At 35.9% G+C, this 15,276-nt stretch overlaps 1 protein-coding gene across 1 annotated transcript in view; it reads left to right on the forward strand.

Annotated features, from left to right (window-relative positions):
- The window catches only part of XPR1 (xenotropic and polytropic retrovirus receptor 1), a 223,716-nt gene that overhangs the window by 192,486 nt on the left and 15,954 nt on the right, over positions 1 to 15,276 (forward strand). The window contains exons 12-13 of the mRNA XM_003130352.6: positions 10,440 to 10,606; positions 13,915 to 14,054. Coding sequence (XP_003130400.5) covers positions 10,440 to 10,606; positions 13,915 to 14,054 — 307 coding nt within the window. The remainder of the gene's footprint in view (positions 1 to 10,439; positions 10,607 to 13,914; positions 14,055 to 15,276) is intronic.

Here is a 15,276-nt window from a genome sequence, read left to right on the forward strand (position 1 = left end):
AGCACGGAAATCAATGAAATTGAAAAAGAAAACAGGGAAAAAATGAAACAAAAAACTGGTTCCTTGAAAAGATCAATAAAATGACAACCCTCTAGTATAGCTGACAAAGAACAGAGAACAGAGAAGAAGACATATATTACCAATATCAGGTAGAAACAGATAGAAAATAACAGAAAGAAAGAAAATAACAAAGGAAGGAGCCTAAGAACTTCAAGACAGAAGAAAGAACCCAGTGAGAAAAAATACGGATAAATATAACACGCTTTTCTTTTCTTCTTGAGTTTTCCAAAGAATGCTTGACAGCTGAGGCAAAAATTATAACACTGTTTGACATGGTTCTAAATTAATGGAGAAAATACTTAAAACCATTACATTATAAATGAAGGAGGGTAAAGAGATAAGGATCTGGCATTGCCACAAGCTGCAGCAAAGGTTGCAAATGCAGCTCGGATCTGGTGATGCTGTGGCTGTGGCATAGGCCAGCAGCTGCAGCTCTAATTCGACCCCTAGCCCAGGAACTTCCATATACCATGGGTATGGTCATAAAAAGAAAAAACAAAAACACATAGTTTTTAATCCCTTTGGCTAGTCTCTTTTAATTGATATATTTACATCATTGACATTTAATGAAAAAAATTTTTTTTCTTTTTAGGGCCTACCCCACAGCATATGGAAGTTCTCAGGAAAGGGGTCGAATTGGAGCTACAGCTGCTGGCCTATGCCATAGCCACAGCAATACCAGATCCAAGCTGCATCTGCAGCCTACACTGCAGTTCACAGCAACATCAGATCCTTAACCCACTGAGCAGAGCTAGTGGTCAAACGCACATCCTCATGGATAATAGTCAGTTCATTAGTGCTGAGCCACAATGGGAACTCCTAATAAAATTATCGATAGGTTAGAATTTAAGTATGCCATTTTCTTTTCTGGCTTTCTCTGTTTTTACTTGAATATTTTAAAATTTCCATTGTTATTATCTATGACATTTTTTACCTTCTCTCTTTATATAGCTTTTTTAGTGGTTGGTCTCAGTATTATGTTATATATATGCATAACTTAGCACAATGTCCTAGTGTCATCATTTTACCAGTTTGCGTGACTTATAAAAACTTTATATCTAAACTTTATACCTCCCTTTATATCTCTTTACCCTCCATTTATAATGTAATGGTTTTAAGTATTTTCTCCATTAATTTAGAACCATGTCAAACAGTGTTATAATTTTTGCCTCAGCTGTCAAGCATTCTTTGGAAAACTCAAGAAGAAAAGAAAAGCGTGTTATATTTATCCGTATTTTTTCTCACTGGGTTCTTTCTTCTGTCTTGAAGTTCTTAGGCTCCTTCCTTTGTTATTTTCTTTCTGTTGAGAGAATTCAACAGTTCTTTTCTTTAGAAAACTGTTCTCTTAGTTTTCATTTATCTGAGAGCGTTCTGATTTCCCCTTCATTTTTTGAATGATACTGAGTATAGTATAGACATTGGGTTATTCTCTTGCAGCACAGCAAGTTAAAGATCTGGCATTGTCAAGGTAGCCGTTTGGATCACTGCTGTGGCACAGGTTGGATCCCTGGCTCAGGAACTTCCACATGCCATGGGCATGGCCCTCCCTGCCAAAAAAAGAGAATCTGTATACCTTCAGTATAAGATATGAGTTTAGGAGTTCCCTTCGTAACTCAGCAGTTAACAAACCCAACTAGGATCCATGAGAATGCAGGTTCAATCCCTGGCCTTGTTCAGTGGGTTAAGGATCCAGCGTTGCTGTGAGCTGTATTGTAAGTCACAGACATGGCTCGGAGCCCACATTGCTGTGGCTGTGGCGTAGACCAGCAGCTGTAGCTCCAATTCAACCCCTAGCCTGGGAACTTCCATGTGCTGTGGGTGTGGCCCTAAAAAGCAACAACAGCAGCAACAAAATGTGGGCTTATAGTTCTTTTTTTTCCAGCACTTGACAGATTTTGTGCTACTTCCTACTGGCCTCCAAAAGATTTCTTCTGAGAAATCTGCTATCACTCACATTGTTATAACCCTGTCTGTTAAAGTGTTGGGTTTTTTTTGGCTGCTTTCAAGGGTTTTATCTTTTGTCTTTAGGGTTTGGGGTAGGGGGGCAGTTGTTTTTTTGTTTGGCCACACCCATGGCATGTGGAAGGTCCCAGGCCAGGGATCAAACCTGCACCACAGCAGTGGCAACACCAGATCCTTAACCCGCTGAGCCACCAGGGAGCTCCAATCTTTATCTTTAGTTTTCAGAAGTTTAATTATTTTGTGTTTTGGCATAGTTTCTTGGGTTTGTTTATTTGAGATTTGCTGACTTCTTTAATCTGTAGGTGTATGTCTCTTACCAAACTTGAAGAGTTGTCAGCCATTATTTCTTCAAGTACTTTTTCAGCTCCTCCCTATTCTTTCCCTCTGGGCTCTATTGACACAAATATTAGATCTTTTTTTTTTTTTTTTTTTTTTTAACAGTTGCACAGGTCCCTGAGTCTCTTTTCTTTCATCTTTTTTTTTTTTTTTTCAATTTTCTTTCTGTTGTTCAGATTAGGTAATTTCTATTCACCTATTTTCCAGGTTGTAGACTCTTTCCTCCGTCATCTCTATTCTGCTGTTAACACCATTCATTAAGCTTATTTTGGTTATTGTATTTTTCAGTTCTCACATTCCTCTTGGTTTTTATTTGTGTCTTTTATTTCTTTTCGTTCTTTCTTTTTTTTTTTTTTTTTTTTTTCCTTTTTTTTGGCCATGCCTGTAACATATGGAGGTTCCTGGGCTAGGGATCAAATCGGAGCTGCAGCTACAGGCCTACACCACAGCCACAGCAATACGGGATCCTAGCTGCATCTGCAACCAACAGAACACTTGTGGCAACTCCAAGTCCTTAACCCACCGAGTGAGGCCAGAGATCGAACCCACATCCTCAGAGAGATAGCATTGGATGCTTGACCCACTGAGCCACAGAGAGGATTCCCATCTTCTATTTCTTTGCTGAGATTTGCTATTCTCTGTTGAGGCTCTCTATTTTTTCATTGTTTCAAGCTTTTTAAAGCATTTAAATGCTTTTGAAAGCATTTTAGTCAAACAATTGCAACTCCTCTGTCCTTTCATTTTGTGCATCTACTGATTGACTTTTTTTTTTTTTTTTTTGCTTTTTTTTAATTTTCTTTCTTTTTTTTTTGCTTTCTTTTTTTTAGGGCCACACTCGTGGCATATGAAAGTTCCCAGGCTAGGGATTGAATCAGAGCTATAGCTGCCATCCTACACCACAGCCACAGCAACACCAGATCAAGCCATGTCTGCAACCTACAGCTCAGCTTATGGTAATATCAGATCCTTAACCCACTGAGTAAGGCCAGAGATCAAACCTGCTTCCTCATGGATACTAGGCGGGTTCATTACCACTGAGCCACAGTGGGAACTCCCCTGATTAACTTTTTTTCATTCAGTTTGAGATCTTCCTGGTTCATCCTTGACTCTATCTTTTATCTCATCTTCACAGTTCACCAATTCCTGACAACGTTAGTCCCTAAATATTGCTCGGTTTTTGCCTGACCTCTCTGTACCTCATGCCTGTACTCAATTCTAGTCCTCATCATTCTTCATTTACTTTCCCTGGTGGTCTAGTGGTTAGGATTTGGCACTCTCATCATTTCTCATTGGGTTACTATAAGAACTTTTTCATTAGTACACTATTCCTGTCTTCTCATTTCAAACTTATCTCCTTTATAATACAATATCTAGCACTGCACTGTTCAGTAATAGAGCTCCTAGCTACATGGAGTTATTGAGCACTTGAAATGTGCCTGGTCTAAATTAAGATATGCTTTTAAGTGTAAAATACAAACCAGATTTAAAGACTTAGTATGAAAAAAAGTGTAAAAGATCTATATTATTATTGATTATATATTAAAATAACATTTAGATAAAATTAATTTTAATAATATATTTTATTTAACCTGTTTCTTTTTAGCTTTTAAAATGTGGTTATTAGAAAACATAATATTATATGTGTAATTCTTCCTCCGGCTTTTCATATAGCTGGCTCCTTCTTAGTACTCAGGTATCAACTTGGAGACTGTCTCTGCCTGAACACTATCTAAAGGAACTCTGCCAGTCTCAATCATGTCACCGTGTTCTGTTTTCTTCATGGCACTTTTCACTGCCTAAAATCACCTTGTTTATTTGTATCTCTGATAATTGTCTACCCCAACTAATTAGTAAACTTCATTGAGGTAGGAAATTTGCCCGTCAGTGAATAAGATTCACTACTGTGTACTCGTTGTCTAGAATAATATCTGGCATGTAGTAGATATTCATTTGTTGAATTAATGGTTTAAACTCTTTGACATGGCTTGTTGGCCTCACAAACCTGATTAACTCAAGACCGCTAATTTTCAAGATTCAGCTCAAGTGAGCACCTCCTCCAGGAAGCCTTTCTGGGCTATTTCCCTCTTGAAAGCCTAACTTATTGATTCTTCCTCTATGCACAGTTCTACAGTGACACTTACGAGTTGTGATTATGTTTATTTTACATCCCTCCTCTTTCACACCCAGCCCTTAATAATTCTTCAGTACATCCCCAGTCTCTTTTTTTTTTTTTTTTTTTTTTTTGATAAATCTTCCCCCCCCCTTTTTTTAAAGGCCATACCCATGGCATATGGAAGTTCCCAGGCTAGGGGTCGAGCTGGAGCTGCAGCTGCTGGCCTACATCACAGCCACAACAACACCGGATTCAAGCCGCATCTACAACCTACACCACAGCTCACTGCAACTCTGGATCTTTAACCCCCTGAGCAAGGCTAGGGATCAAACCTGCATCCTCATGGACACTAGTTGGGTTTGTTACTGCTGAGCCATGATGGAAACTCCCCATCCCCATTCTCTAAAGTATACTTGATTACCCAGTAGACATTCAGCATATGTTTGTTGAATGTAGAAGTAAACTTATTTTTCTTTCGAGCTAATCCTAAGTATGATAACTATATAATAAATAACATAGCTAATAGTAGTAGTGTATAGTCAGTAAACATTTGTTGAATGAATGAATGAATGAGTGAATTCCTGTGTACTTTTTTATAGTAAAAAGGATATAGCAACATTAAATGCTTGTTATGTCATTGTAAAATATCACCACACTAGCAACTGTTTTCCTTAGCCACTTTCTTTCTTTTTCTTTTAGTTTTAATTATATAAGTAAAACATGGATATGTAAGTACTACTGTAAAAATAAAATCCAAATAATATATAAATACATAAAGTTAAAAGCAAGTTCCTTTAATAATCTTCCTTTCCTAATCAGGGATAGCTACCCCTGTATTTTTCTGTAAATGTAATATTATACACTATGAAATAATAATATATTGTAGTTTTTAAATTCTATTTTCCACATACCTCAGAAAAATTTTTTAATGTTACATAATAGTTTTATGAAACTTTTTCAAGTTGAGATGTACTTAGGGAAACAGTGCTGTCTAGTACAAGAAAAGTTCCTTGGATAAAGATTCCTATTACTAGTTTCTCATTTAATCCTTAGGCCTAATGATTTCCTTCTTTTTTTTTTTTTTTTTTTTTTTGCTTTTTAGGACCACACCCGCGGTATATGGAGTTTCCCAGACTAGGGGTCTACTGGGAGCTACAGCTGCCAGCCTATACCACAGCCACAGAAACACCAGATCTGAGCCGCATCTGTGACCTACACCACGGCTCACAGCAATACCGGATCCTTAACCCACTAAGCAAGGCCAGGTATCAAACCTGCAACCTCATGGTTCCTAGTCGGATTTGTTTCCACTGCACCACAATGGGAACTCCATGATTTCCATTTTTGTCTCTGTCATTTTAAGATTATGAATTTTTTATCATCACAGAGTTGGAAGGAGGCAGAGTCTGGATCCAAACCCAGATTTTCTAACTTCCAATCCAATTATTTTTCTACTGTTTACACTCTCTCTGAACTTCAGCTTCTTTAACTGTAAAATGGGAATAATAATATTTATCTTGCCTGCCCTAGGATAAATTGATAATCACCTGAGGAGGTGTAATACATGTGACCTCAAATATTAACTAAAATGCACTAAAGATCAGGGAAGTATCTATATCCATTAATTTTCAGAGAACCATATTAATATCCCAATTCAATGGTTTGATTTTTTTGGCTATAGTGGTAGAACTAGGATTTGCTAGATGCCAAACTGTTTCTTAACTCAGTTTACCTATATAGGTTTGGGCTTTGAAAACAGTGTCCAATCTCTTTTGTTTCCTTGTTTAATTTCAGATTAAAAACTAATAAACTATTACTAGAATTTTGGTTGAAAAAAGTCTATGTACTTTCTTTTCACAAAGTGCCACTTTTTTGGTATTTAATCTGTTCTTCCTGAAATATAGTTCAAGATGATGTCCATATGTAATTTTTCTGATTTCTGTCTTAGCACTTTTCCCTATATATTATTTTGCTTTATCCCTTCTATGATGGCTGATGGGTACAAAACTCTAAGAAGCTTATTTTCATTTGTTTTAGATTCAGTAGATACCATTACCATCCATTCATATGTCTGGTATTAATTATACTTCTAAAATGGCAGGTGTCTAACAGAAGCTTAGGGTAGAATAGCAATGACTTGATTTTCTGTGATTCTGAACATGACTAAAGTGGGCTACTAGAGTTAGCCAAGAGAGAATTAGATGTAATTGCTTGCCTAAAGTGGTAATATCTTCCCAGTACAACCCTTGAATACTAATGAAGGCAGATGAACCCAGGGAGAAAGCACTGCTTATTTGGAAGTTGGGAAAAATCAGGTGAGGGTAATAATTAAGAAGAGACCAAAATGTAGCATATATAGACCAGGTGCATGTTAATTATTGTTTGATGAAATCAATAAGCTAAAAATTACTTATTCCAAAATATTCTGTTAAAATGTTTTTTAAATCAGTAAGTGCTTATGTATGTTCATAGAGATTTCGTAGAAATAGTATGGGCTTAGAAAGGAGGAAGGCACTTAACCATTGTATCCTTTTAAGAATTATATTCTAAGCATAGAACTTATACTTAAAATCTAGAAGAAATAAATGAAAATTAGCACATTACTTTTAGTTTCATTATTAATTCCTTTTTTTAACTCCCCTCCCCACAATTTTCTTACATATAGTAATTTGAACTCAATGATTTCTTTAGTAATTAGGAAAGAAAATCAGCTTTCAGTAATAAGATTTGGTATTACCTATACTCAGTTGAGAAATAATTGTTTTTCCTTACCTCCTGCTAAATGTAACTTACTGCTTTATTCTCATTTCACTTTTACAAGCAAACAAAATGATGTCTTGTTGTAAAAACTAAATGAGGTAATTTATGTAAAGCATCTTTCACATAGTAAACATTCAGTTAAAAAAAAGAATTGCCAGGGTAATTTGCAGTTAAGCTGCTAGCCTTTATCTCTTTTATTTTTAATGTTTTTGTCTTTATCTCTGTGTTGATCTTGTTCTGGAAAATATGAGAAGAGTGAATTTTTGCTTTATTTGCTAAAAATGCTTTATTCTTTGCAAATTTTAGTAGATATTATAGGATTTTTTTTCCAGTGCAACCATGATGCTAATTATTAAACAGTACTACTCAGCTAGACTCTTTATATGTATATAGAATGAGGTGAACAGGTATGTCAGAACACATCTGACTAAATCTAGATAATAAGTAAATATTTTGTTTGGTTTTTTAAATTGATAAATCCATATGACCCAATGCTATAGTTATAAATATTAACCAGAGTTCCCACTGTGGTGTAACAGGATCGGCAGCATCTCTGCAGCTTCAGGACATAGGTTCAATCCCCAGCCAACACAGTGAGTTAGGGGATCCGGAGTTGCTGCAGCTGCCATGTGGGTCACCACTGCACCTTGGATCTGGTCCCTGTCCTGGGAACTTCATGTGGAGCAGTCAAAAAAAGAAAAAAGAAAATGGGATGATAAATTTTAATAAATAAATAAATATTAACCCAATTTGCTCTTTTTGACCACGCCCACAGTGTGCGAAAGCTCCCCAGCCAGGGATCAAACCAGTGCCACAGTAACGACCCAAACCGCTACAGTAACAATGCCAGATCCTTAACCTGCTGCACCACAAGGGAAATCTCTGACCCAATTTGCTTTTTTTTTTTTTGTCTTTTTTGTCTTTTTAGGGCCGCACCTGTGTCATTTGGAGGTTCCCAGGCTAGGGGTTGAATCGGAGCTGTAGCCACCGGCCTACAGCAATGCCAGATCCGAGCCATGTCTGCAGCCTACATACACCACAGCTCATGGCAATGCTGGATCCTTAACCCACTGAGCAAGGCCAGGGATCAAACCTATGTCCTCATGGATGCTGGTCAAATTCATTTCCCCTGATCCACAATGGGAACTCCCCAATTTGCTTTTGATGAAGAAAAGTTTTTGTGAAAATAATTTAAAGCTGAAAATGTGTTTGTATCCAAGCTTGACTGTTCATTAGAATCAGTTGTGGACCATTTAAAAGACTTTTATTTCTGTTACCTACCATTGACTTTCCAGGAGAAGCTGAACAGTGGTGTGTGGGTATACGTTTAAAAAACAGTCCTCGGGTCAGAGTGGGCATGGGGGCACTGATTTGCAGTGTTTGCTGATTTATATGGTATAAATATGGATTGCCACAACAGCCAATTTCAAGCTGATAAGATGATTAACATGTAATGTTGGAAAAAGATGTATAGTGTTTCCATTACATAGATAACAATAAACATATAACCTAAAAGAGTGAATAATAGCAAAATTTAGTACAGTAATTAGGAAGGGATGGATTTTGAGTTTTTATTACCTTTGTTCTTAATGTAACTAATTATGAGTTTATGTCATTTAATTTTTAATAATGACCATTCAACAACCAGTTTGCAGAATTTTTGAAATTTTAACAATTGGCTCATAAAGCTGGTATAAACTGACTCTAACACAACACTAGAGCTCTGAGATATCTGAATTTTTTTAAACTGAGTTGATGAAAGCAACCTGCCAGCCAGTTATTTTTATGAATTACACATCTAATTCTAAGGCTGAAGAAGGCATTCTATAGCCAGACCCAGAATGTCTTTTCCAGCCTCATTTCAAATCATACCCACTTCCTCACATCCTCTGTGTTTCACTCACACTAGATTTAGATTACTTGGAGCTTCTCAAACATACCTTGCATTTTCCCACCCTCATGCTTTTTCATTATCTTCTTTTAGCCTTGAATATTCTTGCCTCATCTGCCTGACTTTTGCAACACTATTTATTTATCCTTCTAGAAATAACCCAAGTGCAGTTTCCTCTTACTTCCCACTATTGGAAACATTCTCATTCTCCTTGATTTTCTCATAGTACTTTGCTTATACTTTATTGAGCTCAAATTTATCATCAGTAACAAATGGCTCTTTTAACTGCAGAGTGCCTTTAAATAATCCTGATTAATAAGTACTTGTTTATTTTAACAGGAAAGATAATGGATAATGCATGGTACATCCTTTACTTTCTGAGCCTTTGGAAACTTAACCAAATTTAAACTTTTTTGAAATTAGATGACATCTTTTTTTCCTGATGGTTGAGGGCCATATTAGTAATAGTTATATACGAATATCCTATACCCAGAGAACACAATATCATGACTTTCAAACTTATCAAAGAAGAGTGTCATTAGAGAATATATGAAGCCCTTGAGAGTGAAACAGTTGTGTCACTGCCTTTGTAAATTATTTTTATTTTTCTGATTTAGTCCACTTTATAGTGTTCTCAGCCCAAAGTTACATTATAGTGTTCTTAGCATAAAGTCAAATTAGGCCTTTGTATCATTAAACAATGTCCAGAATAAGCAAAAATATCATGCTTTGCTTTGTGATTTGAGAGAAATTTGCTTAAATATATTCCTCATCTGTCTGTTGCTTTCTGCCACTTTATCTAGAATTAAAATTATCTGATTGCTTTCACAATAAGAATTGATAAGATCTAAGTATATGGAGGAAACGTTCTTGGAGTATAAAAACAATCCAAGGATTTCTTGAAGCAAATGCAGCACATTCCTTGCCAGTGGCGTTTCCTAATTTTTTTTTTTTTATCTTTTACCCTAAGCTGCCACCTGATGGCAAAAATTAAAATGACATCTTTTGTAATATTCAGACTCTCCATCGCAATTATTTGAAATTGTATGTTCTCAGCATAGAGCCGTCAAACTCTAAATGCACATCTGTACAAATTTTATGTACTTAATGAATGTTTGGTAATTACTTTGGTCTTTAGGAGAATCAGATTTATTATTTCACCTTTGTTAGACAATGACCCTATAAGGAGATTTGCTTAAAACCTTATTTCCTTTATGAAGCTTAAGAAAGAATCTATTTTTTATTTATTTTATTTAATGAAGAGTTTTACTTGAATCTAGTCATTTTCTCTTTTCCCTTTCCCTTTTCTTTCTTTAGAACGAGGTCACTCAGACACCGTGGTGTTCTTTTACCTGTGGATTGTCTTTTGTATCATCAGTTCCTGTTATACTCTCATCTGGGATCTGAAGATGGACTGGGGTCTTTTTGATAAGAATGCAGGAGAAAACACCTTCCTCCGAGAAGAAATTGTATACCCCCAGAAAGTATGTGCAAAGAGTGCTTGTGTTTATTTGAAACAAAAACAGGTGTACCTGTTACAGTATATACCCTGTCCCAAGCTAATGTAATTGGAGAAACAATTACCAAAAAATACTAATCCATTCAGTCAACAAAAATATATCAGATGTTTACTGTATGCTCGGCAGTATAGGAAATAAAGTAAAAATTCTGCTTCTCAAGGAGGCCATGATCTATATTATAAAACAGGTAAACAAACAGATTGTAATACAATGTGATAAAGTCTAAAATAGAGGAATAGGAGTTCCTGTTGTGGCTCAGTGGTTGACGAATCCGACTAGGAACCATGAGGTTGCAGGTTCGCTCCCTGGCCTTGCTCAGTGGGTTAAGGATCCAGCGTTGCCGTGAGCTGTGGTGTAGGTTGCAGACACGGCTCGGATCCCGCTTTGCTGTGGCTGTGGTGTAGGCCGGCAGCTACAGCTCCAATTAGACCCCTAGCCTGGGAACCTCCATATGCCGCAAGAGCAGCCCAAGAAATGGCAAAAAGACAAAATAAAATAAAATAGAGGAATAAGTAACTTACCACCATTTATAATTTATTTGTGAACGTGCAATTCCCGCCCTCTGAAATGCCCTCTTTGCCTCTTTGTTTGCCTTGCAAACTCTTATTCCTTGTTTTTAAGAGTCAGTTTAAGTATTATTTTCTCTAAGAAGCCTTTTTTTATTTCTACAAGCATAATTAGCCATCCATCCTAATCCCATTTTACCCTATTAAAATTTCCATTATGGCAGTTATCACATTGTATTATAATTACCTGTTTAGGTATCTATATCCCTCACTGCCCAGCATAGTCCCTGCTGTAAAGTATCACTGACAGTATTTTTTTAACATGAGTTATAGCAATAATCCCAGTGTGCAAATTTAGAATATATGACCGAGATACTACACATATCTTTATAAATCTTCTTTGAAAAGAAAATAATAGTAAGCACAAGTCAGAGAGTAGACATGTACTCAGGTAAGGATGGCCTTTTGTGTTCACCAGATGTGTGCGCCTTTTTGCTCTTTATACTGTTTTCACCTTACTGAGAGATGTAATACATTTATTTCTTATTATAATGGTTGCTCTGATGAACTGTTTACATCTGTTCTTCCTTTTAAATTGTTCTTTTGATATCTGTGCAGTAAAATTAGTTAATAGAATCTTTCAGTTTCTTTTTTATTACATATTTTCATGGCCATAGAAAATAAAGTATATGCTTTTGTACATTATTCTTTGCAAATGTATAAGAAGAATGTTCTGGGGGAATCACCCTTTCAATTTTAAAAAGGCAAATATTAGGAAATAGTTATATGAACCTTAAAATCAGTTGTTCATTGTTAACAATACATACTATTGAACACCACACCCAGATCCAGGATGCATTTGTGTTATCTCCATATTAAATCTTAACTTTTCTGTGTCTCTTGACATCAAGTTAAGTGTATTCCTTCCAAAAGACTCTGAATTTTTGGTAACATCAGCTTCCACATCAGTCAACTGTGGATCAGTTGACTAGCTCTTTTTAAAGACAGATGAACTTGCAGCTCTTCACTAAGAAGCCTAATAATGGTTCATAGCATTTGAGTTTATCCAAAAATTACATACCACTGTATTGAATGAATGGTGGCGGGGAGAAGGGGGTGTGTTAATGTGTTAAAATCTTCATAAAGTTAATCACATTGGTAGTGGATAATGTCCAAAATGGATTATTCAAGATACAGCAATATACATACATTATTTGGAAAATGTGGGGAGGATAAATACTAGGAGAAATTGCTACAAATTTTAAAAATGTTTGTCTCTAGAGAATGGGATGAGAAAGTGGCAAGAGAACTGCTATTTCTTTTGTTTAATAGCCATCTAACATGACTAGTATCCCTTTGTTAAATTTTGTTATTAAAATAAATGCTGTGGCCTAATATATAGCAGTGGTAGTTTCCATAAGATACCACAACCTTTAATGTAATAACCTATATGGGGAAAAAAATCTGAAAAAGAATGTGTATATGTATAGCTGAATCACTTTGCTGTATATCTGAAAATAACTTGACATTGTAAATCAGATATGCTCCAAAATAAAATAGTAATTAAATTGGAAAAAAATGACAACCTTTAAATACATATTTTAAAGAGTTAATTATCCAGAGATTAATAATGAGAAAATCCATGAATTACAGTTTTGATCTATTGGCAGTTTGTATTCTTAAGACTTCTGTGTAGCTAAATCTAGACTCCTAAGTACTGGGTTCTAGTACCTGGATAAACTAGTTGAGTGCTGTCTTCCCCATGTGAGAATGGAACATTCCTAAAATTTAACTATGTTTGCAAGTTTAATTTTATTTACTGACATCAAAAACTAGGGCAGTTTGACTGCTATATAGCACTGGGAACTATATCTAGTCACCTATGATGGAACACAATGGAAGATAATGTGAGAAAAAGAATGTGTGTGTGTATATATATATGTGTATGTATGTATGTATGTATATATGATGGGACACTTAGCTGTACAGCAGAAATTGACAGAACATAGTAAATCAACTATAATAAAAAAATGTGTTGAGGTTGAAAAGCACTAATATAAATGTCTCTAGTTTAAAAAAATTAGAGCAATATGATAATGAAAGTGCAAATAACAGAGTTGATAAATCTGCCAGTATTTTGTGATATTAACTATTGAGTGATTAGTCTATTACATACATATTAGAATATAATCTCAATAAAATCAAGGATATCATCTGGCTTGTATTTCTGAGGTCCAGAGGAGAGCCTATTATACAATATGGGAATGAAGTAAATGATTACTGAAATTCAGTAAAACTTCATTTTGAATATTGTACCATTTAAGAAAAAATTAGGAGTTCCCGTCGTGGCGCAGTGGTTAACAAATCCGACTAGGAACCATGAGGTTGCGGGTTCGATCCCTGCCTTGCTCAGTGGGTTAACGATCCAGCGTTGCCGTGAGCTGTGGTGTAGGTTGCAGACACGGCTCGGATCCCGTGTTGCTGTGACTCTGACATAGGCTGGCAGCTACAGCTCTGATTCTACCCCTAGCCTGGGAACCTCCATATGCCACAGGAGCAGCCCAAGAAATGGCAAAAAGACAAAAAAAAAAAAAAAAAAAAAAAAAAAAAAAAAAAAATTGGTGAAGTCTTTGTAAAATATAAAAGATTTTTTTTTCTTTAACCTGTTCTTGTCAGTAGGGTATGTGATTCTTGCTACTATGTTTGGTGTGCTTATTCATAAGAAACGTGATAGTAAGTGTACTCAATTTGCTTATTATTCCTCAGGCCTATTATTACTGTGCCATCATAGAGGATGTGATACTGCGCTTTGCTTGGACTATCCAAATCTCAATTACCACCACAACTTCGTTGCCTCATTCTGGGGACATCATTGCTACTGTCTTTGCTCCCCTTGAAGTTTTCCGGTAAGCAAAGTACTGAAAAGTTTATCAAAGATTCTCTTTACCTAAAAAGTTGCTCAATAGTTATAAATTAGAATTTATTAAAACTTAGATCTGAAAGACTGAACTCCTTCAACTTTGCTTAAACTTCTGATCAGCCTCAGAGTTGGAAGATCCTGGTGGAAGGACTAAGAGATTAATTCTTACAAAGTTAAAACAGCTACCAGTGATGACCTAGTTTTTTTAGAACTAGCTCCATCTGAACATCCAAATGGCTAATGGACATAGGAATAGGTTCTTAACATGTCTAGTCATGGAGGAAATGCAGATTAAACCTGTATTTGAGATATAGGTACTTTCCTACAATGGCTAAAATGAAACTAAATACAGACACATCGGATATTGATGAGGATGTAGAATAGGAACAATTGGAATTCTCTGCATGGAAGGTCAGTGTAAACTAATACAACAGCCACTTTGGAAAAATTCTTTGTTTGTACCTACCAAAGCTGTGCATGAATTCCTGGGTACATAGTCAGCAAGAATGCCAACCTAAGGCCACCAAGATCCATGCACAAGAATGTTCACAGTACTGTTTATACCAGACCAAAATGGAAACCACCCAAATGCCCAGCACTATTAGAGTAGATATAAATTGTGGTGTATGCACACATGCAAATCTATTCAGTAATGAGAGCAAAAGACTAAATACAACAACATAGATGAATCTTATAAAACATTAAGCAAAAGAAGTTAGATGCAAAAAGTATTCCCTGTTTGACTCCAAATTTATAAAAAAGCAGGCAGAATTTATCTGATATGAGAAGTCATAGATAAATAGTATTTTATAAATAGTATTTTATAAAATACTATTTATCCATGAATAGTATCTATTATCTATAAATAGTATTTGCTTTTGTGCAACAGTGACTGGAAGTGGCACCAGGAGAACCTCCAGTTGCGGGGTAAGGGGGCAAGAGTAATGTTGTTTATTGATCTGTGTGCTGGTTACATAATGGGTTCACTTCATGAAAATTCATCATGCTGGGCCCTTCATACTTGTTCACTTCTCTGAATGTGTTGTATACTTAATAAAATGTTTTTAAGTAAATTGAAAAAAGGAATTGGGTAGCTCCAATTGTGGCTCAGCAGGTTAAGGACCCAGAGCTGTCTCTGTGAGAATGCAGGTTTGATCTCTGGCCCGACTCGGTGGGTGAAGAATCTGGCATTGTTGCAGCCACACCAT

This window comes from Sus scrofa, chromosome 9 (genome assembly GCF_000003025.6).
Source record: "Sus scrofa isolate TJ Tabasco breed Duroc chromosome 9, Sscrofa11.1, whole genome shotgun sequence".
Lineage (NCBI taxonomy): Eukaryota > Metazoa > Chordata > Mammalia > Artiodactyla > Suidae > Sus > Sus scrofa.